The 18,240-nt window shown below is 42.7% G+C and overlaps 1 protein-coding gene across 14 annotated transcripts in view; it reads right to left on the reverse strand.

The window, feature by feature from the left end:
* LOC117417715 (calcium/calmodulin-dependent protein kinase type II subunit gamma) overlaps positions 1 to 18,240 on the reverse strand; it is a 62,006-nt gene that overhangs the window by 23,390 nt on the left and 20,376 nt on the right. For all 14 annotated transcript variants that reach the window (XM_058985136.1, XM_058985134.1, XM_058985137.1 and 11 more), the window contains exons 3-12: positions 15,217 to 15,276; positions 8,492 to 8,546; positions 8,245 to 8,310; positions 5,455 to 5,527; positions 4,093 to 4,195; positions 3,563 to 3,646; positions 3,374 to 3,468; positions 1,547 to 1,669; positions 1,322 to 1,405; positions 864 to 906 (exon numbers count right to left, since the gene is read on the reverse strand). In XM_058985136.1, the coding sequence (XP_058841119.1) occupies positions 864 to 906; positions 1,322 to 1,405; positions 1,547 to 1,669; positions 3,374 to 3,468; positions 3,563 to 3,646; positions 4,093 to 4,195; positions 5,455 to 5,527; positions 8,245 to 8,310; positions 8,492 to 8,546; positions 15,217 to 15,276 (786 nt within the window). The remainder of the gene's footprint in view (positions 1 to 863; positions 907 to 1,321; positions 1,406 to 1,546; positions 1,670 to 3,373; positions 3,469 to 3,562; positions 3,647 to 4,092; positions 4,196 to 5,454; positions 5,528 to 8,244; positions 8,311 to 8,491; positions 8,547 to 15,216; positions 15,277 to 18,240) is intronic.

An 18,240-nucleotide genomic window follows, 5' to 3' on the forward strand; every position in this document is an offset into this window, starting at 1 on the left:
AGAGGCAAGGACACTCACTTTAAAAGACTTACAACACTTTGTATCACTTTTGTATCAAAGCAGATGGCGATGCCGGGCAGGGCACGGAGGGCTGCAGCTCCAAGTCTCCTAAGCTGGGGTCACTGTGGAGCGTTAGATGGAATTGCTGACATATACCTGGAGCTGGTACATTCTACCCCCCCTCTCAGCTCCCACCTATAGGGGGCAGGAGTTCCTGGAGTGGGGCTATGGCAGGTTTTCATTTTACTATTATCAATAATGTATAGGAAATGAAGCAGTCATGGTTAAGAATGTGTTAGAATCCAGCATATCTTATTATCTTGTGTACAGATGTCATCCCTGCACAGAATACATGACACCATACTAAAAGGTACAAATACAACAACTCTCCTTTTATGTAGTAATAGTAGTAATTCCCAGAGTTCAATCTTCGTTTTTGTGATTTAATAAGCTATTACATCGTGTTTGGGGTGTTTCTTAGTATCACAGAAATCATTTTTCACAGTTTGAGCAGCCAGATAATACACACAACGCATTAACTATATTCTATACCCCATGAAGATTTGTGATCAAGGGAGCGTTACTCTATCATGATCCAGCTGTTCAATAAACTCTCAAGCATGAGCACAATACACAACAAGTAAGGATTAAAACGGATTGTAATTAAACCTCCTTTGGGATATAAAGATGGGAAGGGCCTGGTTTGTCAGAGAGTGCTAGTGTTAAAAACAGTGTCTTTGTGTGCAGGATTTTCAATTCTCCAGAGAGGGGTTTACCTCCAGACCACAGCATTACCAATACACAGCCATTTCTTACTGATGAGAGCTTCTTTCTTGATTTTTTATTTGCTAAATGAACCTTACCTGAAAAGTTTCTTGAGACCAGCATGGTGGTAAGGATCGCTCCCTGGAACAGATGGACAGAAGTTACCCAAAATGTGGAGCCCAATCACTTTCAACTGAGGGCATCATCGCAAGATTAAGTCCCACTTCTTTTGAAAAAAATATTATGAATCACATACAAGACAACACTTCTTATGTTTAATTGCAGTTTGAGTTTCTGTGAATTATAATGAATAGTTTGTACAGGGGTTATTTTAAAAGAGACATGATTTCGCTCAGTTTGAGCTTCACAGCCCTCTCACGCAAGCTGGTACAGATTAAATCTAGCACATAACTTGTAGAAGCTTTGTTAGATATTTTCTGTGTGTAATAGGAGTTAGCAGGCTCTTAAACACTGCTACTCAGAGGAGTCTGACACCTAGAAACAAGTCAGGGAGTCGGGGAGTGATGTAGGGAGGCAGGGCTGAAGAGAGACCCACCTTGAGTTTCCTTCGTGCGTTGAACTTGCGCAGACACTCTACAGTCTCCTGGCGGTGCATCATGGACGCCACGGTGGAGCGTTGCTGAACAAGGGAAGGAAATCAAGGGATTAAACTGTGATGGAGAGAAGAGCCGACACATACACACAGAGGGAGAGAAACAGACAGACAGAGGGGGAGAGAGACAGACAGACACTCAGAGTGGGATCGCTGAGTGTTACTCACGCAGACCCAGGGGTGCTTCAGGGCCTGGTCAGCAGTGATCCTCTTGGCTGGGTTGATGGTCAGCATCTGGTTGATGAGGTTCTTGGCCTCAGGCGTCACTGTGTCCCACTCTGGCGAGGGGAACTGGGAGAGAAACAATAGAAATATCAGATACTGGGGAAGTGCCCTCTCATATACAGGTGCAAACTGGGCCTGTCTATACTGACCAATTCAGGAAGAATAACTCAAAAGTAAAGAAGCAGATCAGTAACAGACTATTTACCGGGGTGAGGGGGGGGTACAAAGTCAGGGCCATTAATACCTAGAAAAATATTTGAAAGATTTGTGCTTTTTGTAGTAAAAGCAAGACATTCAGCCCAGTTGTATCAACACTAATAATAATAATACTAATACTACTACTAATAATAATAATAATAATAATAATAATAATAATAATAATAATAATAATAATAAATTACAACTAAATGTCTTATTTGTAATAGGCCAACGTGGCTACACTATTACGATCATGGAATTCCTTAGTACCCAAATCAGTCACCCCTAATCTCTCATCCTCTGTGCAGGCCAATAAATCATCTCAAATCAAGTGTACCAGCCCTCCCCCCCGCCTCTCTGCAATGCGTCTCCCTGCCCTCACAGGATCAATACCTCCAGCACAGACTTCAATAGCAGCCAATTAAAAATGAACAAGTGTGCCAATCTCCACCCATTCAGCAGCTGAGACACTTCATCCTCCCAGATCAATACCGCCGGAGGAGGCTTTAAACCTGACCCGGCCGTCTGTCATGAATTCAGTGCCTGCAAAAGGAGGAGACTGAAGCTCTCTGTCTGTTCTAGTTTTAAATTCCCTTCGAAGGATCTTCGGTCTGCCATAACCGCCATACACAATAAGACCATCACTGATATGCTGGAGACAGTGACTACGCAGGTATGAAGTGGCAGGGTCTGTATTCAGCACACGTATTCAGCGCCTGTGAAAAGACTGTCTGGTTCTGGTTGTGCAGCATGTGAATGAGGCAGTCACCCAGGTTACTGTTTGAGAGGTGAAAAAAATCTCAGAAGGAGCTAGAATTTTCTTTTTAATGAATATAAAGGATGGCAGGAAAACAGATGGCACAGCAGGGGAACAGTTTCTCAAGTCATCTAATTAAAGAGAGTGGGCTCCCCAAGAAAGACCGCAGCTCTGAGAAACAGCACCTTACTAACTCGGTAGAGCTTTTATCAAACCCGAAGCATCTCAATGAAAAGGGGACATGCAAATAAAAAGAAACCTGCTGCCAGCAATGGTCACTGATCCACCCTCTGAGACCATGAGAAGCTTTCTATTGAAAATCAAGAAACTGCTTTACATTTAGATCTTCTTTCTCCAGTTCAAGATTCAGGCAATTGGATGGTTTATGTATTGAAATACAACAGCACAATACACTACAGTACTTCCTTTTGTAGAAAAAAACACAGTAACATAACTAAATGTAAGCTATGCTATTACTCTGACTCTCCCCCATACTCGCCTGTTATTTTGAAGCATCTCTACTTGTCATTTGGAAACGTGTTCTGCACCACTGTCCTAGTTGGGTTACTTTCTATTGTAAATCGCCAGATGCCCTTACAGAAGTTAGTTTTGCTGTGATAGTAAGTAAGCATGGTAAAAAAAATGATCTGAGCAAGTAAGAACTTAAATATTAGGAAATGGTAGATTGTCTATAAACCAGCCCTTTAAAAAACAAAAAATTAAAAAAGGGTAAAAACTAACAATAGTGCATCTAATGGAATTCAGTGTCCCCAGGAAGTTAGCGATAGAGCTGTACTTGAGAGAGAGGCACTCACATCGTAGGCTCCTGCCTTGATCTGCTGGTACAGTTTATGCTGATCTTCATCCCAGAAGGGAGGGTAGCCCACCAGCAGAATGTACAGGACCACACCTGATCAAAAGACAGAAACAGCAAGAAAGGGGGTTAGACAGGGCAGAGTGGTACACAGGCACTCTGTAAGACTGAGTAAAGCTGGAGGACTCACCGCACGCCCAGATATCCACTGGCTTGCCGTAGGGGTCCTTCCGAAGGACCTCGGGGGAGAGGTAGCCAGGGGTGCCTGCGAAACCTGCAGAAAATAGAAAAACACAACAACAGTCTTGTCAAATGTCAAGGATGAGTAAGCAAGTTACTACAAAAAGTAGTTTTTAAAAATCAGTCAGAATTTGGGGCAGATCTGAATATACATCACAGTGCACACTCCAGGAGAACAACAACAAACTGGGCAAAAACCTGAACGTATGCGTGTCTGAAAGATGAGACGCTGACAACATGGACTACAGTCCGGTAGGCTAAAATAAACCAGGGCCAAGAATGTGATGGGCATGGAGACTGAACTGCTCACCCCCTAGAGAAATGGCGGTCCCTCCAGTTGAAGGCAGGCTTGCAACATGGAGACTGAACTGCTCCCTCCCACACCTAATGAAAACGGTGCTCCCTCCAGCCCAGGGTATAATAAATGAATGACTGACTGAACAAATGACAATGCTGCTAACTGAGGAGTGTGTTTCTTACCAAACCAGGCCTGCTGCTCTCCCTGCACCTCGATGGCCAGTCCGAAATCAGCGAGCTTCACTGCCGCCCCCTTCATCTTGCTAGCCAGGAGCAGGTTCTCAGGCTGGGGGGCAAAGAGTCAATACCGACATTCAATACAAATAGAGAGAGACGCCAACCAACACACACAAACAGCATGACTTTTTTATAGACTGTGAATAGGTAAGATTGGAGAATGTAAAACCTGGGCTGGCCCAAACTGCTCTGCAATGGGAGTCTAAGTTGGTGTGTGCGTCTTCCTGCAAGTGCAATTCCACCCAGAGACACCAGGGGGCACTCAATGAACATTTATTAACACTGCACTGACTAATAACAAGAGTCAGGAAGTTCAGGCTGAAACATTGTGAACTTGACTTGGGGACAAATAGACAGAAAGACACAGACAAAGAAATATATAAGAGACAGAAAGAGAGAGAGACTATGAAAGATAGAGACAGAAAGCGACAGGGGGAGAGAGCAGGAGACGGATGGGAGACATGTGGACAGAGAGTGGAAGAGTGACGTGGAAAAGAGAAGAGAGAGACAGACAGACAAAAAGAGAAGGGGAAACAGGCATACAAACAAACAAAGTCGGACGCAGCACTCAGACAGTAAAATGAACTGACAAGGACAGACACAGGAGTCGTACACAGGTCAAGGCTGACTTCATCACTCTGCACCCCTGAAGAACAGCACAGGAAGTGATGCGTTGTGAGGTGCACTGTGTGACCGGCTTGTCAAGTATCTCCTCTGCTCCGGGGCAGCGATGTCATCGCAGTGATGAATTACAGCTGACATAATTAGTCTCTGCAGAACAGACTCTGCTGACGTGCTGCTGTGATGTCACACATCTCCATAGCAACACACTGCCACAGCCACCCCTGTTTACATTCACATCACATCCTGAATTGATGGCAGGCTGAGTGGCCTAGTGGCTAGAGCAGACGGGCTGGGAGGGAGGCAGTGTGGCCTAGTGGCTAGAGCTGAGGAGGGGCTGGGAGCTGGCAGCGTCGTCTAGTTGTTAGAGCAGAGGGGCTGGGAGCTGGCAGTGTGGTCTAGTGGTTAGAGCCGAGGAGGGGCTGGGAGCTGGCAGTGTGGTCTAATTGTTAGAGCAGAGGGACCAGGAGGGAAGGCGGCAGGGACTCCAGTCAGTCTATCTCTGTCTCTGTCTCAGGGTGATGTGTGGTTTTGTTTCCAGTGTCTCGCACAGACAGAGTCTGAGGAGCACAGGGGTCGGCTGTATTGCTATCCTGGGCAGAACCTGGTGGAGTGACGCACTGTGTTGCCATGGAGACGGGTGATGCAGCTGTAGTGCGATAGGTTGCCATGGCGATGGGCGCTCACCTTGAGGTCCCTGTGCACGATGTCATGCTGGTGGATGTGATTGACACTCTCCAGGATCTGGTTAATACACTGGCTGTGGAGAGGACGGGACAGGACAGGAGAGAGGAGAGATACACATTACTGTGAGCATCTACCCGAATACTAGGAACACACACAGACTGGTTTCGTTGTTGTTCCTGCTGGGTACTCAGTCGAGCTGCTATATAACCACCCCCCCATCCTTATAAAAGTGCATTGCTCTACAACACACTTAAAATATTTTATAAACAATTACTTGTTTGGGAGCCCTTACCACATAAGATTTTCCATAAGCATTAAACATAAATCCAAGGTAAAAGTGAAGCAGAGAGGCATGTTACTGCATGCACGGTCGAACCCCAGTGTACACAGAGCACAGGAAAACCTGCAGGGGAAACTGCAGAAATAACCGTGAACGTCTACAGTGCTGAATACCCGTGAGGAGAGCGAGAGCAGCAGATGTTTACAGCAATTCAATTTGTTTCATTTATCAGGACATTCCAGCAAATCACCTGACTATATCACAGGAATGTAGGTTTAGAAAAGTCCAGTGGCTACCTCTAATCAAGCTGAGAGTGTAATTCTATTGGCTGTTTCTGGTTCTGTCATACAAAGGGTGCAAGAGAAAGCACACTCTCAACTTGATTACATGTAGCCACCAAACACTTATTACCATATTACAAGTCATTAAATCTAAATAAAAAAACAGACAAAAAGCGGATATTAAAAACACACTTAATCTGTTGATACAGACCCTGTTGTGGTTTAAATGTTTCAAATGCTTTGTCAGAGACATTGTGAGAGGCAGACCTGCACACTCAGAGATATTCTTGTGTAGCTGCTGTTAAATCGGTTCCAATGGGGACCGGACTTCCAATAAACTTCAAATTGACCAGTGATGCATTTTTTTTTTTTGTTTTTTTGTTTAGATTTTTTTAAGCCGTGATAACCAGCTTATAAAATGAAAAAAATAAAATGAAATGTTATTTAAAAAGAGACAGTGCTGACACTGTGTTTGGAGTGAGAGAGAGAGAGAGAGAGAGAGAGAGAGAGAGAGAGAGAGAGAGAGAGAGAGGAGAGAGAGAGAGAGAGAGAGAGAGAGAGAGAGAGAGAGAGAGAGAGAGAGAGAGAGGAGAGAGAGAGAGAGAGAGAGAGAGAGAGAGAGAGAGAGAGAGGAGAGAGAGAGAGAGAGAGAGAGAGAGAGAGAGCTCACAAGGTATTTAAAAGTCTATTTTTATAAATAAAACAGTTCATGCTGTGTCTGGGTCCTTCACTGTGCCCGGGTCCTTCACTGTGCCTTCACAGTTTAGTCCAAATACATTGAACTTGGAGTTCATTTTCCTTTTTGCTGTGTTGTGGGTGTTATTCTTTCTGTGAAAGGCGCTGGTTTCTACCCAGCGGAGTCCAAGCCGAGAGTCAGCCCTTATTTAGAGCTGTGCCTCTGACTCGAATGACTCCCATCTGTGTCCAATTAGAAGGAATGTGCCCAACCCACAGTGCCAGACAAAAAAAAAAAAAAAAAAAACTGAACTCAAGTGTGATCAATCAGGAGACCAGGTCACTTGTACCAGCTTACTGTTCTAATGGATTAGGGTTTAAAAAGGAGAGACGTGTTGAAATTATTGGAAAAGTCAAGCCACTAAAGAGTGGATTGCAACGTCATGCTCTTGAGAATACAACTCTATCTATAAACTATATCTATACCTATTTAATAAAATATATTAGTAGACCCTGATATTGATTCGATACAGCCATCTGAAATGTCTATGTATGAATTAGTTTGCATCAGATGGAATGCTGTCACATTAACTTTACCTTTTAATTCATCTCATATACAGTATATAAGACAAATAGTACAGTACAATTGGAGTGGATATGAGCTTTTATTGTAAAGCACCCTATAGTATACCATATTCTATATATCAATCTAATTGATCATCTTCAGCTGTATATAAACAAGCATGCCAGCAACACGACTGCAGATACAGTACTGGAGCTATTGTATCAGGAACATGAAAAATGTCACAGCCTGGCTTTTCAGGTTTCTCAGACTCCTTGTAAACAATGGTGAGATTTAGAGAAGAGAGGGAGAGGGAGGGGTATGGGGAGGAAGGAAAGTCCTTATTATACTTCACAGTGGTTTTCTTTTAAATCTAAATCAGGAGCAGCAAGTTTTATTTCTTCCTTTTTTGTCCAAAAATGGCAAAACTTCCATCCTGCATTCCTTCCCATCCGACACAGCCCAGAGCCCAGAGCCCTGCCCAGTAATCGTGACTCTCCCTCTCCTATAACCCTCTCTCTCTCCTTGCCTCTCCCTGTCCCAATTCAATTCACCTCAGCGCTGCTTTACTGGCATGAGAGCAAATCAGAAGCACAGCTGTGTTTCTCTCATTCTCGCTCTCTTGTGAATGCATGGCACCCCTGAGTTTAGAAAGAATCGCTCCTTCGCTCCAGCGCAGTGTCAGTGCGTCAGGATTCAAATTACAGCTCAATCCCAGCAGAAACCTCCAGTCCCGACAGACCTGATCTTTCACCACAGATTCTTCAGCACCACAGTTAAATTAGAGTGAGAGAGTAGGACAAATGAAAAGAAACCCAGCGCTGTTCTACTCAGAGAGGAAGTGTATCAGTGTGGGTGTTGCAGGGAGTGTTTCTGTGTCTCAGTGTGTGTGTGTACAGAAGTCTCAAAATCACAAGTATCTCCCTCAGTACTGACCCGCAGAATACAGGCTGGAGCAAGTAACCACGGCAACAATGAATCCCAGAACCCACCTTGCATCCGCCTCGCTGTAGTACTCCCTAGCAACGATATCCTCGAACAGCTCGCCACCAGTCACACTGCGGAGACACAGACTCTAGTAAAAACACCCTACAAGTGAGGGAGCGGGGGGCAGGGAGAGGGGTAGGTATGGGAGGTTAGAGGCCAGAGACTGGAAGGGAAGGAGGGAGGGAGGCAGTGTGGCCAGGTGGTTAGAGCAGAGGGACTGGGAGTCTGGGACAGCAGTTGGTTGATACTCACAGGTCAAAGAGGAGGTAATGAAATCCCTCTTCAGAGATGCTGTCGTGGAGTCGCACTGAAAGAGAGGCAGAGAGAGGGAGGGAGTCAGAGAGAATAAGAGGGAGAATGTGCATAGTGAAAGTGAGAGTGAAAGAGTTACCAGAAATCTCTGCACAATATATTGCAGCCTGACGCTTTCAATACTAGTACTGTTACTTTGTTATATATTTTATAAGGAAAAAAAGGTGTCCCCCTCTCCCTCGATTGCTCTTTGTTGGGTGTTTATCTGCAGTTCAAGCAGAAAACACGACAAGCTGTCCCTTTGACAGCGAGGTGAGGAGAGAGAAGGCCTGGGGGCAGAGAACAAACTAGGACAGAGAGAGACGAGGAGAGAGAGAGAGAGAAGAGGAGAGGGAGAGAGAGAGACGCAAGACACCTTAGTACATCTCTGTTCTGATTGATATTTTCTAAAATGTACATATTTGCTGGATTAACTTTGATAATACTTGTATGACTTGTCATACCAATAAAGACAATTTAAATTAAATTGAACTGAATTGATTTGAATGGAATTTAAACTGAGAGCGAGACAGAGAGGGGGAGTGAAAGGGATTGAGCAGATATAGTCCTTTCAATACATCTGTGCCATTTGGATTGCTATTTTTGGATTCAATATACTGGCTCAAAAGAGCCAACTTCCCAACATTTCAGTATGTTTAACATACCTTTGTCAAGGGAAAATGTGTTTGAAATCAAACTGTGGAGGCACCTAAAGGCTTAGCAGCAGGGGCAGGGGGGCTTGTGTGTGCCTTTATTTTACAGGAAGAGGTGACAATACGTAGCACGTTAAAATAGAAAAATATCCCAGGAGTAAAGAATATGTTGTGTAGGCCTTGCATAGTGAATTAACTACAAAACAAAGGATGCCAAATAGCAGTTCAAGTTAAATGTTATTTTGTTTATTCCTGAAATATATAGTAAATAAAGTTGACAGTGCATTTTACTTATTTTTTACTTTTTTTTTCATTCCTTGCCATTGCTGTTTCTTCACAGTAAACAGTGTTTATTTATTTATTTCTTAGCAGTGGCCATAGACACGTTTTCATAAAGACATCAGGTTTACTTGTACGTTTTTTTTTTTTAGCTGAACAAGCAAACAAAAACTGAAATTTTCGCTCAATGTTTTTCCTTCTTTATGCAAGTCATGGTTGTTATAATATTAGAAAACACTAGTGGAGGCTTTGAGTAAATTGTTGATGCCCATAATGCATCAGAGTTTTGCACAGCAGTGTATATTAAATCTCTCATATCACAGGAGCTCTTTTTCATTTGCCATTTTTAAACAGGTCGCACAACTTCTGGGGAGGCGGTAAATAAATAAGTGCAAGGTTATTGTGGTTATTGTTTGTATTTCAGCAGCAGCATTAAAAGAAAAATAATAAATTGCTGAGATTGCAGAAGATCTTAAGTTTAAAACTAAAGCTAGTTATAAAAACAGGCCTTCCTTCGTAAGGGCAGAATAATCCCTTAAGGTATGGTTGAGACAAATTTAGTCTACCCTTTGCTCTCAAGAAAGGGAGATGTGGTGTTAGGTTAAACACAGTGTTATTGTTCCGGTATGTGTTGAACCGGATGTTATTAACAGGGAGGAGAATGAGGCGTGAAGGAGCCAGAGAGAATATCCTGGAAGCAGGCTGGAGTTTGCCGTGTTAAATAAAACAAAGTTAAACGTACAACAGTTGTCTTGCAGTTATTGGAACCCGTTATATTAAGATAATACGACATGGTGTCATAAGTGACCTGCAACATCTGATAGTGAGATGCGCTCTTGACATATTTAGATATAAGAAGACGGTCAGAGAAAAACAAAAAAGATGGAAGGGGACACGGCAACCAGGGAGCGCCAGCTGCTTGAAGTGAGAACAGCAGCATCAGCAAGTATGGAGCGTTATAAGGGTCAAAATTAAATCTTTAATTCTTACATTAATTATTGATAGATTAATTCTTAAATTAATTAGTCAATTCATATATTAATTTTGAAATCAATTAATTATTTACCGTTTGCCAATTGATCTTTCAATTTAATTTGGTAAATGATCTTTCAATTTCATTTGGCAAACGAAGACTTCTTTAAAGCTTGTCAATCACATGAGGGGGCGGGTTTTGTCCCCACAGTGACCAATCAAATCGTACAAGGGGCGGGTTCAAATCGACTGTGCTGTGATTGTGAAGCAAGACTCGTTGTGGGGATGATTCCAACCAATCATTTTTTTTTTTCTATTTCGGTTTTTCATGACAAACACTGAAACAAAATTTTCTAAATAATTAAAATAAGATAAGATAAAAAAAACACAAAAAAAAGGCGTTCGAGTCGCATTGGATTTATTCTCCAGATGCTATGCCGATCCAATGATTTTGCGCCTGCTCGTATTCTTTCAACAAATGTGCTTGTTATGTGGACCAGTGCTGTCTCTTTGCTCAACCAGCATTATTTATTATGTATTTACTTAGCCGACGCTCTCATCCAGTGCGGTTTACAGTCGTTACAAAGTACTACTATGTACTACAATACAGCTAAGTATGACAACAATGTAAATATACAGGTTCAGTTTATTCACGGCTGCTGCTGTCCTCCAATATACAGTAATAAATATGGTAGGGCCTACATTTTACAAAGCACAAGAGTTGTCTCTCTACACAAAAGTCACGAAAACAATCTGACCCTTATTTTTGTGACTTTATGAAAGAGCTAGTTTTAAATCAGAGAAAACAGGGTGAATCTGAGCCTGTAGATCCGTTTGTTACCCCACTGTACACATTGGCAGAACACTAATTACGGACTGCTTCATGATGAGCTCATTCAAGATAGATTAGTTGTTGGACTGAAAGACGTTTGGTTGTCAGATAAAATGCAGCTCGACAAGGATTTAACGTTAGAAAAGGCAATAAATTTGGCCAGGCAGTCTGAAGAAATTAAGAAACAGCAGACTAATCTCAGAGGGGAGACAAAAGCAGCAGCTCAAGAGTCATGCTCTGTTGATGTGGTTAAGTTAAAAAAAAAAAAAAACGCTCAGCAAATCCAAACAGCAGCAGCAGAACAAGTTTACAAAAAAGCCAGCACAGTACAAGCCTGAACAAAAACAGCGTCAACGACGTGGTAAAATGCCTTTGCATTCAAGACTGAGTGCCGGGCAAATTAAGTGATATGCCATTTGTGTGGAAAATAAAGAACTGTAAGAAAGTTCAGTGCATAAGATCCAAGATGATGACAATATTTTTTTTAGGCTCAGTTGAAGCAGGAGAAACTAGTGTGTGGTTTAAAATTGACACTGGAGCTGATGTTAGTGATTCTTGAAGAGATCTATTGTGACATATACTACAATGGTGGCATGCGCAAATTGAAGGAAGCCAGTAAACCTTTATTTGGCCCAGGCAGAATGCCACTGGATGTGCTGGGTGTCTACAGTGAAACACTGAAGGAGGACAGTAAGGTAGCTATGGAACATGTTTATGTTGTGAGAAATCTTCAGACAGCATTACTTGGCAGACCAGCTATTACAAAGCTGAAACTGGTCTTGCGGTTAGACAGTATTAATACTCAGACACTTAAAGAAAGCTATCCAAAGCTGTTCAGCGGACTGGGTGTAGTACAACAGCCATATGAGATGAAGCTTAAATCAGATGCTGTACCTTACTCTCAAGACCCACGAGAGGAATTCCTCTTCCCTTGATGCATCAAGTGAAAGAAGAGCTCCCGCGCATGGAAAAGATAGGTGTGATCAGCAGAGTTGAGGAACCAACGGATTGGTGCGCAGGCATCGTTGTAGTGCCAAAGAAGGCAGGTGCTGTACGCATGTGTGTTGGTCTCACCAAGCTCAACGAATCTGTTTGTCGAAAGAAATACATTCTTCCATCAGTGGAACAAACCCTAGGCATGCTGGCAGGAGCAACATTTTTTAGCAAGCTGGATGCGAACATAGGATTCTGGCAGATTCCCCTAGCCGAAGAGTCAGCTAAATTCACAACCTTCATTACTCCTTTTGGAAGATATTTCTTCAACAGATTGCCATTTGGCATAGCATCAGCCCCAGAACACTTTCAGAACAGAATGGTGACTGAAGTTACTGACGGTCTAGAAGGTGTTGTGTGTCACATGGATGATGTGCTGATTTGGGGGAAAACGCAGGAAGAACACGATGTTTGTGTATGCACTGTGCTTCAGAAAATTCGAGATGCCGGCACCACTCTCAACATTGACAAATGTGAACTAGGGAAACAAGAAGCTAAGTTCTTGGGCTACATTCTTTCAGCCAGTGGCATCAAACCAGATCCAGAAAAAACAGCTGCAATTCTTGAAATGAGGAAACCAACTAATGCCAGTGAGTTGAGAAGCTTTCTGGGAACAGTCAATTAACTTGGAAAGTTTATTCCTCAGTTAGCAGACAAAAAGACAAACCTCTCAGAGATTTGCTTTCTAAGAAGGACCACTGGTATTGGGGCAATAATCAAGTCAAATCCTTTGCAAGGCTGAAACAGGAGCTTTCATCAACACCAATGTTAGCTCTGTATGATCCCAACAAAACCACGAAAGTGTCAACAGATGTTTCTTCATATGGCCTGGGAGCAGTCTTGCTACAACAGCAAAAAGACAACTGGGTGCCTGTTGCATATGCTTCACAGTCTTTAACACCCAATGAGCAGCGCTACGCTCAAGTGGAAAAAGCAGCGCTAGACCTGACATGGGCATGTGAACGGTTCAAAGACTTTCTCATTGGACAGCATTTCCATTTGGAAACTAATCACAAGCTGTTGTTGAGCTTACTGGGAGCTCAAGCACTGGATGCACCACCCAGAATTCAGCATTTCAGAATGCAACTGATGAGATATTCCTATTCTAATCTCACATGTGCCAGAAAAGAGCCTGACCACAGCAGACACACCGTCACATGCACCCCTCAGAAGCAAGACCACCAGTTCTGAGACTGAACTGATGGAAGACACCAATGTGTATGTGGACTTTGTAATGGAACTTCTTCCAGCAAGCAAAACTTATCTGGATGAACTCAGAGCTCATTTAAAAGGCAGACAGTGTGTGTTGAAGAGTCATGGTATTTTGCACAGAGGGGTGGCCAGACCAACGCAGACTGGACGGTGCCTTGAAGTGGTACTGGACCGAGCATGCATTCCTCACAGTGCAAGATGGCCTACTGAGAGGAACAAGACTTCATATTCCAGCAACAATGAGAAACAATATCCTAACTAAACTACACAAGGGACATCAAGGAGTGGTTAAGTGCAGGGAACGAGCAAGACAAGCAGTATGGTGGCCTGGTCTTAGCCGGCAACTCAACGAGCTAGTTCTGAATTGCAGAACATGCATCAAGGAACGCACTAACGATACCGAACCTCCAATGCCATCGGAGCTACCAGAACGGCCCTGGCTGAACTTAGGAGCTGATTTGTTCATGCTTCACAACAACAACTACCACCTTGTTGTATATTATTTCTCTAGATATATAGAGATAACCAAACTTCCACCAACAAGATCATGTGACATAATTTTACATCTGAAGTTGATCTTTGCATGTCATCGTGTTCCCAAGACTTTTGTGACCGACAATGGACCGCAGTTTTCTAGCCACAGCTTTGCTACAGATTATGGGTTCAGTCATGTGACCAGCAGTCCCCACAGAGCAACAGCAAAGCTGAACGAGCTTTTCAGACAGTGAAAAATCTGCTGGAGAAAGCTAAAGACCCATACCGGGCACTTTCAGCTTACAGATCTACAACTTTGAGAAATGGCTATAGCCCAGCTCAACTTTCAATGGGAAGACGTCCTCGCACGACTATTTCTTAGCAGACTTTACCAATTCTTCCTTCTATGCTTAGGCCAAACCTTCCAGATGAAGCTACTTTTAGAATCAAAGAAAGGGAGAAGAGGGTGGCAGAGAAGAATTGCTTTAACAAGTGTCACAGAGTCCAGAACTGACTGCAGGACACCAAGTCTGGGTGTTAGACTCCAGGAACTGTAATTTCCGAGCATTCAGCTCCACGGTCTTACTTGGTGGATGTGTCTCAGGGTTCTGTACATCGCAACCGCCATCATCTGTTGCCCTTGAGTCCACTTAACAGTGATGTCACCCAAACAGTCTGCAAACGCAAGCACAACCCCCAGCGTTGCCATCATTGTCTACTCTGAAAACAGACTCCATCTTGCTACCAACCAAGTGAGGACAAGATCAGGAAGATTAAATCAACAAGCATCAGAGACTGAATCTTTGAAGGACTGAAAGTGTTAAAATGTATATATATAGTTGTTCGTATTTCAGCAGCAGCATTAAAAGAAAAATAATAATAAATTGCTGAGATTGCAGAAGATCTTAAGTTTAAAACTAAAGCTAGTTATAAAAACAGGCCTTCCTTTGTAAGGGCAGAATAATCCCTTAAGGCACTGTTGAGACAAATTTAGTCTACCCTTTGCTCTCAAGAAAGGGAGATGTGGTGTTAGGTTAAACACAGTGTTATTGTTCCGGTATGTGTTGAACCGGATGTTATTAACAGGGAGGAGAATGAGGCGTGAAGGAGCCAGAGACAAAAGGTTAAACGTACAACAGTTGTCTTGCAGTTATTAGAACCCATAATATTAAGATAATACAACATGTATTTTGCATCAGAATACATGTCAAAAAATATTTGTTTGAATATTTGACCCAGCACTAATATACGTACTAGTGTATTTCACTCACCAATGTTGGGGTGCTTCAGGAGACGGCAGATTCGCGCCTCTCGATCCAGCTTCTGGTGATCTGAGGAGACAGAACAAAGAGGACATGACAGTGAGACACACCACCTCAGACAAACTCGCACCGAAGACGGCACTGGCCAAACGTTTGTCTGCTTGAATGGATGAATCAGTCACTTATTGTAACGAATCGCTTTATCAAATTGAAGATATACAGCAAGGATGGAAATAAGACCCCTCATTGCACAGCAGTTTGATCCATTCCTGGATTTACTAAGAGTTTAATAAGACACACCTGAGGTTGCTACCTCTACACTGTGGCTAGTCAAGCTTGTAGTAAAACCTGGAATGGGTGGAACTGCTCTGCCAGGGGGGGCCAAAGTTGGCCCTTCCACACCTAGGTCTTTGTTCCAACACTGTTCTGAACTGTTTAACTAAACAAATTCAAACTCTGTCCAGACCCTGAAGTAGTTAATGATATTAATTTACCTGTTAAACCTCAAGTGGAATGGCCCTCCACGACCATGATTGGACACTCTTGTGCTATGCAAATTTAGTCTTATTTCCATCCTTATAGTGTCATAGTGAGGAAAAAGATGAAAATCAGCCCATCTGCTCAAGATTTTCTACCTCTTTCAAGTGCTTCAGAGTGCACACAAGTTCAGTTTGTTTTTCTTTGTGGACTGTGCTGTTTACTGTGCTCTGTGGTTTGGAACAGTTCATCCAACAATCCACTTGTGTGCACGTTGTGGAAGGCACCGATTGACAGGGGCAAAACAAACACCCCATGCTTTAATTTGTGAAAAAAAAAAAAAAAAAAAAAAAAGCACTCACTTACCCACCTCCCCACTTGGACCAGAACACTAGCAACATATTTAACATCAACCCATGTAGTTTGACAGCTACATTTGATAAGTGAGGGGAGAGGGAAGAAGAGAGGAATGGAGAGAGGGGAGAAGAGGGGGATAAGAGGAAAGAGGGGAGAGAGGAGGACCGTAAGGGTTTGTGCTAGATATCCTGTGAATTACATGGCCTGACCATAGCAGCAATTCCTCAAAACCACAAACTGATTACAAAACAAACTGACACAGCAAATTCACAGCCAGCCGGAGGATCACACAGACCAGCGCCTTCCAAAACTACAGAAACACTCTGGCAGAAAATTTGAGTACAGAACTCGGGGGAGGCGGCAGCACAGACAGCAAGCTTACTGACCTGGCCTCTCACCTCTGAAGACCTGGTTTTAAAACCAGGAGCAAGTGAAAATACACACAATTCAGCGAGAGCGAGAGCGAGAGAGGTCACACCTCTCACAAAAGCCAACAGGAAATACAACATTGCATCTTAGTTTAGACACTCGCAGCCCTCCTCTAGCCAGCCGTCACATATCAACTGAAACTCAGATCAAAACGAGTGCGTTGCAAACTCATTGAATTAATATAAAACCTGCACTGGCTCAAACTGCTCTATAATAGGAGTCTTATTAGGCTTCCAAGCTGGCTTGGGAAGCCTATTGTTATTGTAAAGATTGGTTTTATTTATTAATTTATTTTAATTATTGTCATTTTTCCTCCCAAAACTTTAAACTGCTCCTGTTCACACGTGGTATAACCAATCAGCATGAAACTTGGCAGGTATCATCCCATGTAGATTACAGTTCAGATGCAAAAAAAAAAAGAAAATTGCTCTCCTGCGTCAACCAAGGCCCGACGCATTTTTTGGAAAATGCCTTTCAAAATCTTCTTCTTAGGAACCGGTGAACCGATTGATCTGAAACTTGGCATACTTAAACTTAAACACAGTTTAGTTGACTAACTCCAAAGTTGACAAGCACCATCCCTGTGTCAATACAATTGACTTGTTCAAAAATTGTGTTTGTGCGTAAACCAATATGGCCACCTGCCACATTTCTTTAAAAACTTTTCAAAATCTTCGGCCAAATGTAAAACTAGCTTATAACCCCTTACAAAGTGGAGATAGGTTAATGGTTACTATGGAACATATATAGGAAACCATATATGTGCTCGATCCAAAAATGACCTTCACTGTGACCTTTGACCTCTCAAGTTACAATGTAAAACTAGCTTATAACTCCTTACAGAATGTATATAGGTTAGTGGTTACTATAGAACACATATAGGAATCCATATATGCTCTATCCAAAAAGCACATTGCCTGTGACCTTTGACCTCTCCAAGGTAAAATGTGAAACTAGTTTATAACTCCTGACAGTGCACATAGGGTTATGGTTACTATACAACACATTTAGGAACCCATATATGCTCCATTCTAAAATTACCTTAATCGTGACCTTTGACCTCTCCTTAAGGTTAAATGTAAAAACAGATTATAACTCCTTACAGTGTGTAGATAGGGTCCTGGTTACTATGGTGTTTAAAGTTATAAAGTATTGTGAGAAAATGAACTAATGCAGTATTTTGAATTGAAACTGCTCCATAAAACCGATATGTTGCTAACACTTGTGCTGCAATGCTACAGATTGCCAAAATGTCCAACTGATACTGAGCTTGGAAGCCGTAAAACTGCCTGGCAGTTCTAGTTATTATTACTAATCTGACAGAAGGAATGTAAAACCTTGCTCTGCAATGGGAGTATTTTCTATCCCTGCCATGCTTGTTGTGAGAGACACAAGCCCTGAATACAGAGACAGGGAGAATACACCAAGATGCAGAGCTATTGTTTCTGAAACACAGGCACTGCAGACAAACTACTTTTTCAGAAGACACAAAGTGGGTCGTGACGCATTTAACTCATTGTGCAACACTGCGAACCACACAGCCCTTAATCCTGCGCCTGCTTGTCTTTCACTAACCCGATTCCTGCGACAGACAGGAGCACTGCCTGTCTGCCCACCCTCCCAGGAGAGGTGCACCGTACAAAACTGCTCTTTCAAAGCTGTTACAGTATGTGTACTTAAAGTGATGGTAGCTTAAAAAAAAAAATCTGTAAATCTTTCCTGTTGTGCTCTGCTATTTGTTTTTTACCTGTTGGTCTCAAATTTCTAGAT

This window comes from Acipenser ruthenus, chromosome 13 (assembly GCF_902713425.1).
Source record: "Acipenser ruthenus chromosome 13, fAciRut3.2 maternal haplotype, whole genome shotgun sequence".
NCBI lineage: Eukaryota > Metazoa > Chordata > Actinopteri > Acipenseriformes > Acipenseridae > Acipenser > Acipenser ruthenus.